General features: G+C 44.3%; 2 protein-coding genes across 4 annotated transcripts; both read left to right on the plus strand.

Moving 5' to 3' along the window:
• Positions 1-763: 763 nt before the first annotated feature.
• pnisr (PNN-interacting serine/arginine-rich protein) lies at positions 764-8,221 on the plus strand. 2 transcript variants are annotated; one of them, XM_071902428.2, is made up of 12 exons: positions 779-830; positions 1,382-1,504; positions 1,698-1,874; positions 2,055-2,290; positions 2,666-2,828; positions 3,456-3,646; positions 3,858-3,995; positions 4,120-4,219; positions 4,847-4,900; positions 5,312-5,506; positions 6,081-7,197; positions 7,854-8,221. In XM_071902428.2, the coding sequence occupies exons 2-12, from the start codon at positions 1,417-1,419 to the stop codon at positions 7,885-7,887; spliced, it is 2,493 nt and encodes an 830-aa protein (XP_071758529.2). In that variant the 5' UTR covers positions 779-830; positions 1,382-1,416; the 3' UTR covers positions 7,888-8,221. The 2 variants fall into 2 exon arrangements, with proteins under 2 accessions (XP_071758530.1, XP_071758529.2); XM_071902429.1 differs by lacking the exons at positions 3,858-3,995; positions 4,120-4,219; positions 4,847-4,900; ... (1 more) ...; positions 6,081-7,197; positions 7,854-8,221 and having other exon boundaries at positions 764-830; positions 2,055-2,226; positions 3,456-3,593.
• Positions 8,222-8,895: 674 nt separating this feature from the next.
• Positions 8,896-15,577, plus strand: coq3 (coenzyme Q3 methyltransferase). 2 transcript variants are annotated; one of them, XM_071902470.2, is made up of 6 exons: positions 8,896-9,131; positions 9,785-9,925; positions 11,988-12,087; positions 13,035-13,304; positions 14,125-14,284; positions 14,914-15,577. In XM_071902470.2, the coding sequence occupies exons 1-6, from the start codon at positions 8,947-8,949 to the stop codon at positions 15,105-15,107; spliced, it is 1,050 nt and encodes a 349-aa protein (XP_071758571.2). In that variant the 5' UTR covers positions 8,896-8,946; the 3' UTR covers positions 15,108-15,577. The 2 variants fall into 2 exon arrangements, with proteins under 2 accessions (XP_071758571.2, XP_071758572.2); XM_071902471.2 differs by having other exon boundaries at positions 9,788-9,925.
• Positions 15,578-17,684: the final 2,107 nt, after the last annotated feature.

The following is a 17,684-nucleotide window of genomic DNA, read 5'->3' on the forward strand; positions in this document are numbered from 1 at the left end:
TTTATATTCAATTACTTGATCTCATCATCGTCATCATCATCATCATCATCATCACCATCAGTTTCCAGAGGGACCTGCAAGAATCAAAAGGCGTTATCGCGCAAGACATCTCAAATGCTGCCTTCAAGGGCTCCTCTTGAGCTCCTACTTCTAATGTCAGGAGTCGTGTGACTCCGTCCAAATGCTTCTAGTCAGAAATTATGAGCAGTTTTTTGGTGGCTGGAGAAAATGCTCATCAGGCATGTAACAACTTTTAGTTTTACCTGATTAATTAGCCCAAAGTTGTATATTTGTATATCTAAGAGGACAACATGCTATGGACACTCAAAGACACTTAACATCAAAGGCAAGTAAAACATAAAACAACAGTAGGCTATATACGTTTGGGATTACACAGTAGGGAGATTACTAGAAAACTACAAAAAGTCAAAAATAGCAACATAGCGCATTACTACGTATTTACATAGACTGCTAAACAACAACATAGCCTATAATCATAAAATCCAGCTCTTTTACCATCCCTTGCTGACATAGCTTCCATGCTTTCCACCATGGAAGTATTATATTGATTATAATTATATGATTATATTATTTTCCACCCCTTATACGTAACCTTTTGGCAAACTGGATATCATAGAAAATTCCCCCTTTGCTATATCTCTTTGTTAGGTAGTTGATGTGAGTTTAATTGCAATATTTCCGACAGCCCCTGAAGGCAGCAGTAGATTCTGCGCTCAGAGCACACTTCCTCCCAGACCCCCAAACCAGCTCCATGGAGCAGCCATTTTGATTTCTAACCTCAACCGTGCAGAGAAGATTGCCTGGAGAAGGTGGGAATACCTGAAGGCGTTGAACTAAATGTCCTTCACTTTCTTGTGTTAATTTGTAACTGAATGGGAGTGTTAATGTGCATTTATTCACATCCCAAGTTAACTGGTGACGCTAGCTTGCGAGCTAACCGCTAGTTATCTTATTCTTAGCATAGCTAGCTAGGAGAGCTTCCTTAGCTCGCAAACGCATTTTCAGCAGCAGGTTTGGAATTTCAGAGGCCGGGGTTCTACTTTCCAGAGAAGCCGGTTGTGTAAAAAATGTTGCTAGTAACACTACACCACCCACTAAAATAGCTTTAACTGCTATCAACGATAAAGGAAATGGTCAAACCGGACGCGCTACACATCTAGCAAATGTTAGCCGTTTAGCTAGCTAGCATTGGCAAATTATTCACTTGATTATTGTCGAAGCTAACGCTGGCTATCCTCTATTTCGCCATTACGAGACTCATATATATGTAACATAAATTGCATTAGCTTGCTGCATGTCAGTAAGTGAGATGCAGAGGGTGCAAACCAAATCCTAAATTCCCCTGTCGTCAACACTGCAGGTGTGAATACTGTGCAGAGCCAGTGGTGCAGACTGATGTGGGACCAGGGAGGACAGCCCTGGCCGCAGTGGCCTCTGAGCCAGCAGCAATGGATGCAGTCTTTTCAGCACCAGCAAGATCCAGGTCAGTGAATACCAAATCTTAAGACTTTTTTTCCTTAGAAAAGATCTGCATTCACAGATCTGCTTTGACGATGCACGAACACGGCTCTACCGGCAGTGATACTGACAATGTGACTCGATACCTGATCAATTATATTAACACCATACTCTTTCTGGGACTTCATCTTCAAATCCTTATTTCTGGCTTTGTGCAGGTCAAGTGGACTGGGCTGCCCTGGCACAGGCATGGATAGCCCAGAAAGAGTCGACAGGAACAGAGCAGCAGACCCTCCAGCCCAACGGGCAGGAGATCCCAGGCCTGGAACCTGTCGGACAGAGCAACCATGGAGCCTTCCAGGGTGACCCATCCTTTGGCAGAATGTGGCAACCGGGTAGGCTACATAATTAAATTGAGATCAAAGACCAAAGTCCCTCTTGTATAAATGTTAAAATGAGTAATCGACATGATTAATTCAGCAGCAGTTCCCTTTAAGGTTATACAAAGATGTTCACATTGCACTCTCACAGACAGTGTCAATGAAACATAGTGTTTTTTTGTTCATCATTAACAGAATGGGGAATGCACGGCCAGCCCCCTCCTCCCCCTCCCCCTGATCAGCCCTGGATCCCCCCGGGGTCAGGACCGATGGACGTAGTGAACCCCAGCGAGGACAGCAACAGCCAGGACAGCCTGGAGTTCAACTCTGAAGCCCACCACGGGGGTTACCCCCAGAACAGCCATGGGTATGGGGCACAGCCCGACAGCTACGCCATGGCCCCCATGGCCATGAACCAGTTTGATTATCAGGTATGCAGATGCCACAGTAGAAATTGTTGAAGCGTTTGGGTTTTAGTGTGCCAACCAAGTAACACAAGAAGGAGCAATCCATAAAAACTGTGCCGGGTGCCAGCATCTAGGTGTATTCTAGATCAGTCATTGCTTTCTTGATGCAGTGCCGAGGAAAGTGTTCAATTGTTGAGGATCCAGCATGGTTTGGTATCATTTTTATCAGTAGATTTTTGCCATATAACTGATTTTCTAGCCCAATGAGGAGCGGTGGACAAATGCTGGGACAAGGCACCAACAACGCCAAGATCTGTGAATGCCGTTTGGTGGCAGTAGCAGAGTCCATTCTGTGCTTTGACTTATCATTAATTTTCACTGTGTGCTGTCCCTCTACAGCATGGAGCTGCTCCCTCCTACGGCCCCACAGCCACAGGCTTCCACCCCCCATACTGGCAGGGCCCCCCTCAGAACAGACGAGACAGCAGACCCCCCGGGTTCAGAGACCGGCCCAGGTCCCCCATCCAGCTCCCTGTCAAACAGGAGGCCCCAGCACCACTAGGTGAGTGTGTCCTCACTCAACACTTAGTGATCATATGAGGGTAATGAGCTGACACTGCTTCACTTGCATGACTCTACTGTTTACCATGTGTGCACCCTCATAATGCGCTACACATTTCAATGAGGGTCACAACTTTATTTTTGTGCAAACCAGAATGCCCTTTTTAATTGTCCAAGTAGGAAAATTGATTTGCATCAAGTTAAAGATTTACTGACAGTAAAAATGGAAAATTGGGTGTGCTATGAAAAGACCCAGTATATCTATAAGACCTCAAATCACAATTTTGCTCCATCATCACAGTCATCAACATTACACTGGATAAATTAATGATTGGATTTTTGTATTAATGAAGTTGCCCTAATTGTCTCACTGTTCTTTTTAAAACAAACAAACAAACAAACAATTGGAATAAGAGCACACATGCAACTTCAACGTTAGGGTAACACAATATGACAAAACACAGTACAGCTCAGTTAGTTGTCAAAATGGTAAAAAATCAGTCTGAGGCAAATCATCATCATACAACCTATTGTAAACAAGAATCTAAAATCCAAGGAAGAGGACAGTGCGTCTTAACGACACACCAATATGTGTATAACGCTTTCTGACCTTGGATTTCACCGTCAGATGCTGTGAAAAGGCGGACACTGCCTGCGTGGATTCGAGAGGGCCTTGAAAAAATGGACAGAGAGAAGCAGAAGAGGCTGGAACGAGAACGAATGGAGAAGGAGCGTGCCGAAATGGCAAAAGACGAAGGCAAAGAGGATGAGGCAGATGAGGGAGGCGATGGGCCTCGTATACCACGCAAGAGTAAATTTGTAAGCAACCCATTTGTGGCTTTGACAACATATTGCTTTCCTTTTGAAAAAGGGGTTTACATCGTGCCTGTTGTGTTGAAGGTGAAAGGACATCTGGGATTCTGAACTGTTTTTCATTGCACATGTACAATGCCAGGACTGTATCTTACAGATGATGTGTGCCTGGCTGTTTTGTTGACTGAAACTCAATCTCTGACTTCATCTCCATCAGGACAGTGACGATGAGGGGAATGAAGACGAGGACGATGAAAAGGCCTCAGTGAAGAAGGAATTTGCCGGCAGGAGCCCATCGCCTCCCGCGGAGGATAGTGAACCTGAGATGACTGAGGAGGAAAGGGAGTTCCAACTGGTCAGTTTGACTTGTCAGAAGATCCTAGCTCCATAGATTTATTTAGTTAAAGTGGCTATTTTTGGGTCCGAATTTAGTGAGAGTAAAAGCATCTTTGTGCATGTTTCTCTTTTTCCTCCCATAGATGGTCATTACAAAAACACTGCTGACAGAAATCCTTCTTGAGGTCACTAACGAAGAGATCCAGCACGTGGCCAAAGAGACTCACCGTAAAGCCACCAAAGGTCTGCTCTTGTCTTCTCCAGCTCATGCATCATCTGTGCCTGTCACCAAGACATTGTGTTTAAGTCTGAAGAGAATCCATTCTCTGTTTCATAATCTCTCTAAATTAGACTCAATTATGCCCTGTAAACTAGGGTGATTGAGCGGCACACTTGGGAATATGTCTAATATGGTATGCATTTTCAACCATTCTCTGCTAATGCAACAGAAGGAGAGAGCAGAGCAAGTGTTTTTTAAAAACACAATTCTTTGAAAACTTGGTACCTGGCATTGAAGGGCCTGGCGAATGACTGTATGTCGGAATAAAGTCTCACCATTGACTCACTGTGACCAGCTCCCACCTATAGCAAGTGACTTCCTCCATTGAAGTGACAGTGCATTAGTACAGAGTGGTTCTTTTCCTCTTGTCGGACTGTTTGACTTGGATTGTGTGACAGACGTTTGTTTGTTAACCCTCTCTCTTTTCTCCATTTTTTTTTTTTGTTTCTTTTTTTCTCTTGTCACCAACGACAGCTCTTGTGAATAGTGCTTTATCTGTGACCCCCTTCTCTAGCGACACTCTTGCCTTTGAGAAAATGGTGGCTGTATGTGTTTTAACATGTTGTTCCTGTTGTTGATGTGAATCAAAGCTCCTGCAAAACAGCTGGCACAGTCAAGTGCACTGGCTTCTCTGACTGGTCTCAGTGAGTATCCCTTTTTCTGTCACCGGGGGGAGGTAATGGGAAGGGAAGGAAAACGGGGGGATGAACAGTGGAAGGGCGGGGAAAGGCTGGTGGGGAAAAAAATAACACCCATGTCCTTACTACCTAAGTATTTAGACTGATTGAGGAAGAACTGGCAACCTGAGTGATTGTTTTGGGTTTAGTTGTGCACTTTGCAGATAGAAGCATGCTCTTGAATAGTAAGTTTGAGTATCGGTTTGTCTTTTTAAGGGGTTCATCAGCTTAAAATATAAAGTTATACCGGTGTAAGTGCCTTTCATTGGGAACTTGGGTTGGGATGGAGGGGTGGTAAAGTGGAAGCTGATTGTGAGAATGGATCTTGGTCCTTTTCACTGCTCTATGCTCAACAATCTGGGGGCTCTGTTGTGGCAGGCGGGATTGGTGACTATGGTTCAGACGAGAGCGAGGACGAGGATGACCGCAGCGTCCGAGGGTCTGAATCCTCCGACACAGATGAGGAGGAGTTGCGCCACCGCATCCGGGAGAAGCAGGATGCCTTCCGCCGCAAAGAACGGGAGATGCAGCAGCTACAAGAGAGACAAGCCCAGGAGGCTTTGCTTGCACGTGGTAAGGCTCAAAGTTGGCCTCTCTGCTTGGTTAAGATGGGAACACGCTACATGGCTGTGAAATGATTCCGCATTGGTTAATGAGTGGCATTTGCAGATTTTTTTCTAGTCTTGTGTCACAGAGACACACAAACTTGACCAAATGGATGTGGGGATCACCAGAGGTCTAAAACATGGAGATGGAGCATTTTTTTCCGCACTACCTGTAGACTTTTCTTTCTCTCATGCTCAAATCTCATTGGCTATTTCTTCTGTTTATTTTCAGATTGCAATTATTGACAAGCTCACACTACAGGAGGATTAGAGTTGTCCAGATTTGAGTTGTAAAAATCAAACATGTTTGAAATAATGGTGATAGTCCCAGCTGGTTCAGGAGTTGAGAGATTAAAAGTCCTCAACTCTTTGCAACAACACCAAACTGGTGCTGACCTGGTCAGATCTTGAACATCAGTCAAGATGGCCGAATCACAGCTATAATCAGCCTGGAAGTCGTGTAGTGTGTCCCCAGCCTTAGCAGCACCTGATGTTACCCTCTGGTTTTAACCTGAGTCTTGTTTGTTTGTTTGTGTTCACAGAAGAGATGGCGAAGGAGAGATTGAGCAGAGAGAGGGTGGATTATGACGAGGGACAGTCAGAGAATTTACACAAACAAGAAGTAAGAGAGAGGGAGGCGGAGCCCCCGGTAGAGAGGCGTAGGTCACGCAGCGAGAAAGAGGGCAGTGAGGGCAGGCACTCGGGCCGAGGGAAGGAACGATCAGGGCGCGGTGGCAGCGATTCCCCGGCCAATGGTCACAGCAGCAGCTCCCGCTCCACTTCCAGCCACAGCAGCAGTCGTTCCTCCTCCTCCTCCTCTTCATCCACAGCCTCCTCCCGCAGTTCCTCGCGGTCCTCCTCCCCACGAAGGAAGAGGAGGCGCAGCCGCTCTTCCTCCCACAAGGCTCGCCGGCGCAGCCGCAGCCACAGCTCCCACAGGCGTCACAGTGATCGTAGCGAGAAAGGCAGGGACAGGAGGAGGGGCAGCACAGAGCGATCCGGCCGTCACAAGAACGACCGCAGCAACTCCAGAGATCGCAGGAGCCGCAGGAGTAGATCCAGATCCAGAGAGAGAGACAGGGACAGAGGCAGGGCCAGAGACAGCCGTAGTCGCAGCAGAGACAGAGACAGAGAGAAAGACAAGGATAAAGAGAGGAAGAGGAGCAGGGAGCGCAGGGACAGCAGCCATAGCAGCAAACACAAGCAGAAGGCCTCCAGCAAGGACAGAGAGAGGAGGCGAGAAAGGAGCCGCAGTCATGACAAAGACAAGAAAAAGAAGGATAAGGATAGGGAGAAAGAGTCTGATAAAAAGAAAGAGAAGCCAAAGGCTAAAGAGAAAGAAAGGGAGAAGGAGAAAGAGAAAGGCAGTTCTGTAGTTGCAGAGGAGAATGGCAAATCGAAGAAAAGGAAAGAGAGTGACTCTTGCACAGACTCTCAGAGTGACAAGCACTCCCGGCAGGATAGCAAAGCCAGCAAAAAGGGCTCCGCCAAAGGCAGCAAGAGGCGCTCAGACTCTGACTCCAGTAGGTCCCCCACTCCCGAAGTTAGCAAGGAAAAGAAATCTAAAAAATCCAAACGTAGTCGTTCAAGGTCGGCGGAAAAATCTCACAAGTCTGGTAAGAAGGCAAGCCGCAAACACAAGTCTAAGTCACGATCAAGGTAGTATTCGTTTTTTTCTCTTTTTCCTATTGTATGTTTTCATTGTATGTCTCACTGTGATTTCTCTGGAGCCCTTTTAACCAATCATATTTTGAGTAACTCAAGGTTGACTATGAAAATGGTTGACTTAATTTATTTTGTCCATGTTTTGAGACATTGTTATTGTCAAATGCAATCACAGCTGCTTACATGTGTGAGCTTAAGGTTGATGCCAGTATAGTTCACATGCTTTATGAGATGCAAACATGGCATTTTTGATTCTCTAAGAAGAATCACAAGTAGTCTCCATATTGCCCCCTGCTGCCTTAGTGGAGCCTAGCCCTCGGTTTTATTTAGCACTTTGTGTAGATGTGTATCTGGCTGTCCTGCCCAGAGGATGGGGAAAAAAACAAAAACTTAAATGAGCTCTTCGTAATCCTAAATAGGACCTGCCAAAGAAAACTTATTTCTGGCTTTTGCTAACTCAGATTTTCCTCTCTAGAGTCTGTTGAGAAGTGGTGTTTTTGTGGAAGAGTATATTTATTTATTTATTTATTTATTTTGGACTGTGTGTTTGGAGGGCGGGTGGGGGTTATGTGTGCATGTGTGTGTTTTGTGTCTGTGTGGGCAAGTGTGATTAGTGCAGTATTAATGTTGTGTCCACGCCTCTCTTTCAGGTCAGCATCGCCGTCCCGCCGTAGCAGGCGCTGAGGAGCACAGTTGACCTGATGACCTGTGCACTTTTTAAATTCCATGAGTTGAACAGGCTTGTCTCATTATAGAGGCAATTGTGTAGGTGAACTCCCCCCTCCCCCCCATACATTTCTTTCATCTTTGTAAATATGTGTTATTTTTAAAGTTTGACCGTGAAGAACAAGACATTTTGAATGCTAGGAATTTTTGCTTGTATCATTATGCAAAGCTAAAGACTTTGTGGACACTAAAAACTCTGAAGTTGTATCATTCTAAAACCATAACAGGATTAAACAAATTTTTTTTTTCAAAATATTACTGTAAGTTGTCCAATAAAACTGTTTGTCCCTTGTCTTGCCTCACTCTTTTTTTGTGTCTTTCTGGTTTACGTCATACATAACTGAGGAGTACAATTTTCATGGATTTAACAATAATGATATCGCCTATCAAGCTACAAAAAAGATAAACTGCTCTCAAGAGGTGTATAATGAATTTGATGGCAATAGATAAATGGTATTATGATTAAATTAAAGGCTCAAAGCCAAAGGCCATAATCAAACTAAGCTGAAATGGATGCAAAGTGGTTCAAAATGATCACTGTATTTCCAGGGACCAGCGTTTTAGGCTGTGTTTATGTTTCATCAAAGTATGAAGAACATATTATTCATTTAAGTATTTATTGTATAAGGAGAACTGCAAATATCCTATGTAAGTGGAAGTAGCAAGCCTGACCATTTTATAGAGATCCAAAAATATAATCTGTGCCGGGTCCCCTAAAATGAAACAAACACCACACCTTTTCCTACTTACAAATTAAATTTTTGGTGGCAGGGGATCCACCGTCTGGCCACAATTCATCAAACATGACTGTCAAATGTTATATTAATATACATGTAACTTGAGTTTGAGGTTATTTCCCACCAATGCCAGTCATGGTAAGTTTCCGACCGGTAGGAACTATTTTTAGCGCGAACCTTGTTTCTGCCCGACCAGAAGACGGTTGTGCAATCTCGGTCACATTGACCGACGTCGTACGCAAATGTAAATATACCAAAGAAACTGTTATGCGACATTAGCATGTACTCGGATAAGTTTGGGCGTCTTATGCTAGGCCTTTGCAGCCGTAAACCGACCAGTGTGGTCCGGAGTCCTGCCGGCCGGAGCGCGTTCAGCTGGACTTCAGTGTGTAAACAGCGGACACTGTGGCTGCAGAGGAGCGACTGTCTGGAGGTCCAGCAACATGTCCTTCCCTGTCAAATCAGGTACATGATGGAGGTCAGGGTTGTAAACATCTAGTGCCCGGCAGTATCACTTGTTTTGCTGCGTCTGCTCTTGTCACAGGTTTCACACCAGCTGTCATAGGTCTAGTTTAGTAGGTGTGCTTGTACTAACTTCAGCTGTGTTGCTTCGTGAGTGTCGTTTTGGTATGGACAGGTGTCGCACTTACCATAACGTTACCTAAATGACTCCACATTTAATGCTTGTGGTTTTTAGCATTATGATAGCAAAAATTGTCAGAAATCTATTACCAAGTCTGCTAAAAAAAAATTTCACATCAGTTGAGCATTTAGGACCAATGTTCCTCTAAGCTCATAGTGTATTTACCTATGTCTAATAATGTATCACGTTATGCAAATATCTTGTCAGTCATCAGTCATTGCTCCCAGATAATTAGTGAATATAAGCAGGACTGAAAGATTTCGTGGCAAATTATATTAGATGCAGGGACTTTGCCATAAAGTTACGTGTTACATGTCCTTAAATGCATGTGCATTTGGGCCAGGTTCAAAATTGCAAAACCTGGAGAATGAGTGGATGAAGACAATTTTACAAAGCTGTAGGCCCTGTAGGCTCTAGTTTGTTTCCTGTGTTTAAATGGCATGTTTAGGCCAACATAGTGTCTGTTTCTCATCAGCAGTGCTCGCTCAGCCTCCCAAACCACAGTGGACCCCAATGAGGTGAAGAGGTTCCAGTCACTGGCCAGCAAGTGGTGGGATGAACGGGGAGAATTTGCTGCTCTCCACTCCATGAATGACCTAAGGGTGCCTTTCATACGGTGTGTGTATGTGTGTTTGTAGGGAATACACATGACCATATTCATCATATTTTTTGTATTAGATATTAGATTATTATTTATTTGTATAAAATTGCCTAAAAGGCCCGTTTTATTTAAGCCAGTCACTGTCAACACGTGATCGACTGGCTGTGGGCCTCGACCGATGGAGTCAAGAAACGCCCAGAAGGAGATCAAACCTCATAGTATTTGAGGGCAAAGAACACGCCGAGGAACTGGCGAAGGAGTAGAAATTGAAAGTGACAGTATTGCTCTACACATCAGCCAATTTCCAGCCAATAGCGTTTCTACCGTCCAGCTCTACATATGTGCATGTTTTGGGGGCTGGCTGGGGCTATTTTGATTGATAAGATCTGCTGTTGGGCCCTGCGTGTTAATCATTACATTATCCATCCATCCAGAGAAGCCATTGCTGCTCTCCCCTTCCCCCTCTGTTGTCCTGGAGATGATGATGATGATGATGATGAGTCTGTATGGTGACAGTGTGACAGATCTGCTGCCAGTGTTTGAGTCTGGCTGATTTCCCTGATATGGCTTTGCCCTCAGGCTGTGTTTAAATGAGACACAGCAGCAGCGCTGTGGCTGTTGCTGCTTTATCATATTTTGTTAGAACTACTATTTCTTTACCATCTAAAGCCTCATTTTAAAGGATAATACTGGCCATGAGGAATGTTAAGCCCATTTTCTAGAGTGCCCTCTCTCCCTTACGTAATTAGTTGAGGGAGTCAGTAGATGTCCTTTTATTTTATAAATTTTTTTATATTATTTACCACATGTCTTTTTACCTATATTTTCTAGATTTTGACAGATCTCGTAACAGGTAATAAACAAGCCTTTTATTATCATTAGGTCTGACTGATTTGTGCATGTTGAATAATTAAACTTCAACAAGTACAAGCGCAATAACATTTTTACATGCTTACTTAGCACCTTATTCTAATCCATTTCATAGGAACTACTTTCAGGTGGAAAAAAAAAAACGTTAGTGATTGGTGAGAATTTCTGCTCTCTGAGGCGAGATCGATGTAAACAAAACAGTATAAGCAAAAATTGTGGTGACAGTTTTTGGTGAAACTGGCTTTTTAATTTTTGGCAGAAGCTGATATGGTTCTGATGATACAGCTATGCTGCTACAGTGTTTTGCCCAATGTGATACACACACCTACTCTTGCCCCGTTCATCCAATGAAGGCTTTCTGAATGTGCACATTAATTCAAAAATGTTCCAAAAAAGAAAGGTTCAGGAATGTACTTAGGTGGTAACTAGTTTTCATTCACACAATAATTTTTTGTTTTGTTTTTTGAAGCTTTATTAGGCGAGGCCTAGCAAACCTCTTGTAGACGCACACATCTCCTCCATGAATTATTTTAATATGCTTAGTTTGCCATCTCAGAAATTTTGGTTCGGAGCTTAGTGAAAGCAAATGGTCTATTAAAACTACTATAAAAAACAACTATGTGAGAACTATATGAGAACAAACAAAAGCAAGGGATAGGCCAATAAAGGTGCATGTCAACACCTATGCTCCCCTCCCTCACTCCTAGCACCAATGTTGTGGCATCCCAACTGGGCTTTAATGAGGGCGATGCATACACAGATCTTGGCCTGTTCTTGCTTCATGCCTGAGGCGGACAGCCGTCAGACAGCACGGGAGAGAGGGAAGGAAGGAAGGCAGGAGGTAGGGGTGGAGGTGGGGAGATGAGCAAAAGGAGTAAAAGAGAATTTGCAGCTGTAATTTAGCCAGAGGATAATTTGTGGTTTGTTGGCTGGCTGACAGTATAGCTCAGGGCGATAGGGGCGTGGTTGTGACAGCGAAAGGTGTGGGGAGACATGGAGATTCTCTGGGGCACCGACATCCCCTAACCTCCCATGTACCTCCTTATCTTAAGGAGCATTACAGGCTTAATTATACACACCTCTGCATCTGTCTCAAGACTGTGTCCATAATGTGACGGGAATATGTGGAAGTGTATGTGTGTGTGTGGTAGTAGTGGTGGAGTTCTTTTAATTTGAAATTTGACCTATTGCTCATCCACCTGTTCAGGGATAATCTGTTGAACATGCACAGAGGGCGTCAGCCGGGGAAACCACTTGCAGGACTCAAGATACTGGACGTCGGCTGTGGAGGTGGCCTGCTCACAGAGGTAATACTGTGTGTGTGTGTGTGTAGGCTGTAGTGAGTAGGTTACAGACCTAGTGTGAATTAGAAGGACATGCAGACAGATGATGCACACCAGAATACACAGCCTCGCCCTTTTCCCACACACTCTCTACCAAGACCCAATTGTTTGAATTGCCACCTTTCAAATCAGATTGAGCCTTTCCTTCCCAGATAGCAGTCTGGTAGAATAAGATTCTGCTTGCAGTGCGCTGTTACGCCAGTCCTTTCAAATGCGTACCAGTGGCTAAGAATACACAAAAATGTCACCCCAATTCTCGTTCTCTCTTGATTTGACTGGTCGCGGTTTGGTGGAGGGGACAGTCGGTCGTTTACAGTTGTTTATCTGTTTGTTAGTTTTGATAGCTGGCCAACGAGGACAGAGCTCTTGTCTTGGCCTTCATTTGAACTGAAGACATACCAGCAGTGTTGTGTGATCCGGGCAGACAAAATCAGGTCCTATATTTATATGGCTCTGTCACACAGGCTGTCATATGCAGACAAAGACACACACACACAAACGCACACAGTGTCTGTTGAGATTTCAGCTGTGCGAGTGTGTCTCGGAGCGTCCCGTCGTTCCATCCCATCCCATCAGAAGGGATCAGCTGTGGGAGGATGGAGATCGGCTCCTGGGCGAGCAAGCACAGCACAGCACAGCACAGCTCTCCACACACACACACACACACACACGTGCGCCTGTGTGTTCACCCATTTGTCCAGCAGGGGACACTGAATTTCACAAACCAACCACTTCAATGTTTGCTTCTAGGTTACCAATTATCTCAACCATAGTCTCATTTGTTTATGGTAATTAAACCAAGGTATCATAATTAATTTGACAGTGATATATTGATATTTAAAAATACTACACGGAACACCTTTACGGTACAAAAAATGTCTCCCTCACCACCTCTCTCCCTCCTCCACCAGCCTCTGGGCCGCCTGGGAGCTGATGTGTTGGGTATTGATCCCGTGGCCGACAGCATTGGCACGGCCCAGCTGCATTCGTCCTGCGACCCGGACCTTCGTGAGCGGGTCCGCTACCGGGCCTGCACCCTGGAGGAGCTCTCAGCAGAAGGGGAGGGAGGCGAGGAGGAGGAGGAGGGGGCGGGCCGGTTCGATGCCATCGTGGCGTCCGAGGTGGTGGAACATCTGGCCGACCTGGAAACCTTCGCCTTCTGCTGCAACCACGTGCTCAAGGTGCGTCCCGTGATAGTGTTATATACTGTAAGTGTGTGTGTATCTGAGCATATGCTAATGTGCATATGGTCATTTGCTTGTGTTTTTGATGTTTGCATCTGTACTGCTGAATGGGAATGGTTAGCATGTGTCTTTAGGTGATTAATGTGTATATATGGCTTGCGTTGAAGCTTTGCGTGCTTTAGTGAAAGCTGTACATTTAAACTGTAGCCAGATGACCATAATCTCCTGGGTCAGTGGGCCGAAGCTGAGAGTTGAGAGGAAAAAACAAAAAACAAAGCTTCCTAATCTCCACTTAATATCATTGCATTTGGTTAAGGCAAGACCAGACTTTCTCTCTCTCTATCTCTCTTTCTGGCCCAAATCTCTCAACCACTTAATGCTCTTTTGCCGGACAACCCTTAAAACATGTAGCTGACTTCAGGGCATCGTTGCAGGGATGCTTTTATTTGAAATCTTGTATTGTTGTTGTTCAGTGTGTGGCAGATGAACTGCATAAAAGCCTCTCTCTCACTCTCCCATTTCTCTTCTCTTCTCTCTTTCTTTTCCTTTCTGTTTTCCCTCTCCTGTTGAAATTGTTAATCTTGACCGAGGTTTAACCCTGCTGTTTGGCAGTAGTCAGACTTCCGGTCTTGTGCACTGGACTCTGTCCACTGAAGGCACTAAATCCACTCTATAAATACCTCTGTGACTCAGAATGCACCTTGCAGCAATGTATTGTCAATAAAATACACTTTCTGAAACAATATTATCAAGGAAATAAACACTGTGCACTTTTCAAACTTTCCAAGCTAAAACCGTCCCTGTTGTCTATGTGCAGCCGGACGGTTCGCTCTTCATCACCACGATTAATAAAACCAACCTGTCCTACGCGCTGGGCATCGTTGCAGCCGAGCAGCTGCTGCGTATCGTTCCCAGCGGGACCCACGACTGGGAAAAGTTCATCAGTCCTGTGGAGCTGGAGCGCCTCCTAGAGTCCAGTAAGTCCTCCTTGTTTCACCCTGCGTACACTTTCCCTTCACTCACTCATAGATCTCTCCAAGCTGTTTTTACCCTACTCAATTAAAGAAAACTTATACCGTCATACTGCTTATGCTGTTTTTGTTGTTTTAGTCTAATATGCCTCCATGGTGACATCAGAGGAGACTATAGATCAGTTTTTGTCTGGTCGTTTTTTTGTTGGTCCATGTGTCACACTTGATACCTCAGGCACCACTGAACAGATTTTAACAGAACTTGGGGGAATGAGGCATCTCACCACCACATTCTGGCATTTTCAGAATTACACTGATTGGTCCAAAGGGGATGCTAAACTTACAGCTCAAAACAATGGACATATTTGTTACATATTGTCCCAGAGAGGGACAGTATCATTTGTGGGGGGACTGTTGCCCTCTTTAAAATTGTTTAACTGTCTTTGTTCCCCTAAATTGGAAGCATTACTGTTAAAGGAGAATCTCCATTTGGAGAGATAAAGTTGAATTGAAGTGATATTTCATTTCCGAAATTAACTGCACATACCTCTAGCTTGTGACTGATCAGCCACTAAAATGAACTCTCATGTTAAACTCATGCCTTCTCCTCTCTCTCTACCCCCTCCTCCTCCCAGATGGTTTCTCGGTGCAGTCTGTCCGGGGAATGATGTACAACCCGGTGTCGGGAAGCTGGAGCTGGACCGACAGCACCGCCATCAACTACGCCCTCCACGCTGTGAAACTGAGAGAGGAACCCCAGCCGGACCGGGCCGAGGCCGACAGCCCAGACCCGGAGTACCAAGCCCACGTTGCAGCTGCACACAACTGACCCAGACCACTGGGGAATCAGTAGGAAAATAAAAAAAAAAAGATTGGATGTGTAGAGTCCCAGCTTCCCAGAGGCCCGCTGTGATGCAGCAGAGACTGGTATTACGGGAGGAAAAGGAAGGGACTCAACAGCCTCACCAAGGAGTCAGAGGTGGAGAGGAAGGGAAGATGTAGCATAGTTGCCAAGTTAATCTGAGTATGATGAGATTTCATGAAGTTGGTTTTCAGTCAGGTTGGGATGATGCTTTACTATGGAGTTGGCAGATTGTTGCAAGCTGTTTCATAACTGTTAACTTGTTTGACATGCTGTGCAAGGTTGAGGGTGGGCACCCATACATCCTCTAAATACTGTATGTAATTCAGTGCTGTTGTGGTGCAGCTGTATTATCCCACAGTTTCAGATTTTTTAATGCTCACTGTTCTGAGCAAGGGAGTATCTCTAAAAAGATATTAAAAATACATGTATTTTCTGTGGCATCAAATGTGAAATTGTTCTTCTGTCGTTTTTTAATCTGTTGTACTGAATCAGCATGCCATTTTTAGGCTGTATCTTGCCATAAATCCTATCTTCTTTTGAATTATCCTCTCAGGGGTAAGGTTTCCTAAGATTGGCTAGTATGAATGTAAAAAATCTGTTTTCATTAGGACATGGCAGCTGACACCGAATTTGATTGCAGTGTGGTTTTGGCTGCACACTGGAGAGCATTTTTGATGCTAAAGCCTTTAGAAGTTGTGTCCGCACACTAGAGGGGGAGCATCCTCTGACACTGAGATTATAATTGGTCTCACGTGGAACTATTACATAATCCAAATCAAGCCCATGGCAGAGAATAAATCATGCTTGAGCAATGTTCTTAAAGAGACCAATAGCCAGACTTTGAGAGCTGTGCAAAGTCAAGTTAGGGAAGCCTTGCTTTAGTGTTTGATTAGAATTGTTATCATTACTATTTTATATTTAATGTGTATATATTAAATCAACATACATGTGAGATTTGTCCAAGTTAAAATTGTGCATGCTTATTACACCAACGCCATCGCAGTTCATATAAATAATCCATAACAACAAACATCTTAGGCTCGGATGCGCGCTCACTAAGTCGCGGGGGCGCGCACGTAACTTGCAGTATCCATGGCTGCCGCGAAGACTTTGATGCACAATTGTAAACCCGTAGTAAAAAGCAGTACCACTGAAACTGGCGCGTGGATTGTACGATAGTTGGAATACATTGCAATATTTAGCTCGTGCTGTCCTGCTTCTAGACGACTGATCCGGACGGATTGAGCGCGTCTGCTTTTTATTAAAGGGAGCCGAGGGTTAGTTGGCATCTGAGGGGGACCGACGATGATGTAACCGACCTTATAGGATCTTTCTTCTTTTCTCAATCAAGTTGACTATATCCATCTTTAGGCATGCTCGAAGAAACCGAGATCGAAAGAGAATCCGGTGGATTTCATCGTCAAGATGGATGTTTTCTTACACTTCCGAAGTTGTTGCAGAGTGAGTATAGGCTTACAGCCCGTGGTTGTGCCTACCTGTAGGCCTATTGATTTACCGTGCCTATATTAAGTTGCTGGTCCATTCAGTGATGAATTATTTATGTAGGCTACTGCCTGTGGTCAATGAACTGCCTTGAACGAATCAAGCTCAGCCGACAAATGGACAGATGATTTGGCTACTTTTTTAGGTTTTCTCTAATAGCCTCCATAGCTAAACTATCATCGCACCCCTTACAAAGAACTATAGTAATACCATAGCATAATACATTTTAGAAGGATACTATAAAATATCACAGCAAAACCTTAGTTTACTGCAACTACTATACATCAAAGGATTATGAAAAATCCTATAGTGATATACCATAGGAAATAAAGTATAATAAAGTCACTATAAATTCATTACGGAGTACCACAGACCCTAGGAATATTATAGGAATATTAGGCTATAGTGCTTTTTCTTCAGATTATTGAAGCCTATAGCCTCCGTTGGTATGATATAGACAGTAATCAATTCAGCATCTTTCTGTATGTTTTGCAGGCCCATATAGGCAATTTGTTTATCAGCTCTGTTAGAGCTACTGGTTTCACTGGGATGCAGGGACTCATCAGGGCGGGGTAACATCACTCTTCCCCATTGGAACGGACAAAAGGCCAGCTGCGTCAAGCTGCCGGAGTTGGCTAGAACAAGACCGGATATGTGGCGATATTGCCTTCAAAATAAAGTCTACAATTTGTCACTTCAGGGAAAAACAGGCTAAAGCATGTATACACTATTCTGCTGTCCCCCCCCCCCCCCCCCCCCCCACTACATTTTCTACATTAAAGGCAATATGGCCTAATAATAATAAATAGGAAGAAGAAACGTAAACGTATAGAGCACCGAGTAGTGCAGAAGTAGCCTAATGCCAGAAAATGCTGCACAAGATAAATACAAATGTAAGCAATAAATATAAATGTAAAACATTAACATAGGCTACATGACCAAAGCTGTGTACAAATACATAGAGAAGGAAAAATAATGAAGCATAAATTCTGGTTGCCCTGGTTTGGGTAAATGGTGAAGGGTGGGGAGCAGGTGGAT

This window comes from Centroberyx gerrardi, chromosome 12 (assembly GCF_048128805.1).
Source record: "Centroberyx gerrardi isolate f3 chromosome 12, fCenGer3.hap1.cur.20231027, whole genome shotgun sequence".
NCBI lineage: Eukaryota > Metazoa > Chordata > Actinopteri > Beryciformes > Berycidae > Centroberyx > Centroberyx gerrardi.

Coding starts and splice junctions, on each gene's coding strand:
- pnisr (XM_071902428.2), top strand. CDS start 1,417: ATGTGGGACCAGGGAGGACAGCCCTGGCCGCAGTGGCCTCTGAGCCAG. Junction 1,505..1,697: donor TCAGCACCAGCAAGATCCAG/GTCAGTGAATAC, acceptor GGCTTTGTGCAG/GTCAAGTGGACTGGGCTGCC. Junction 7,198..7,853: donor AAGTCTAAGTCACGATCAAG/GTAGTATTCGTT, acceptor CCTCTCTTTCAG/GTCAGCATCGCCGTCCCGCC.
- coq3 (XM_071902470.2), top strand. CDS start 8,947: ATGTACTCGGATAAGTTTGGGCGTCTTATGCTAGGCCTTTGCAGCCGT. Junction 9,926..11,987: donor CTAAGGGTGCCTTTCATACG/GTGTGTGTATGT, acceptor CCACCTGTTCAG/GGATAATCTGTTGAACATGC. Junction 12,088..13,034: donor GAGGTGGCCTGCTCACAGAG/GTAATACTGTGT, acceptor CTCCTCCACCAG/CCTCTGGGCCGCCTGGGAGC.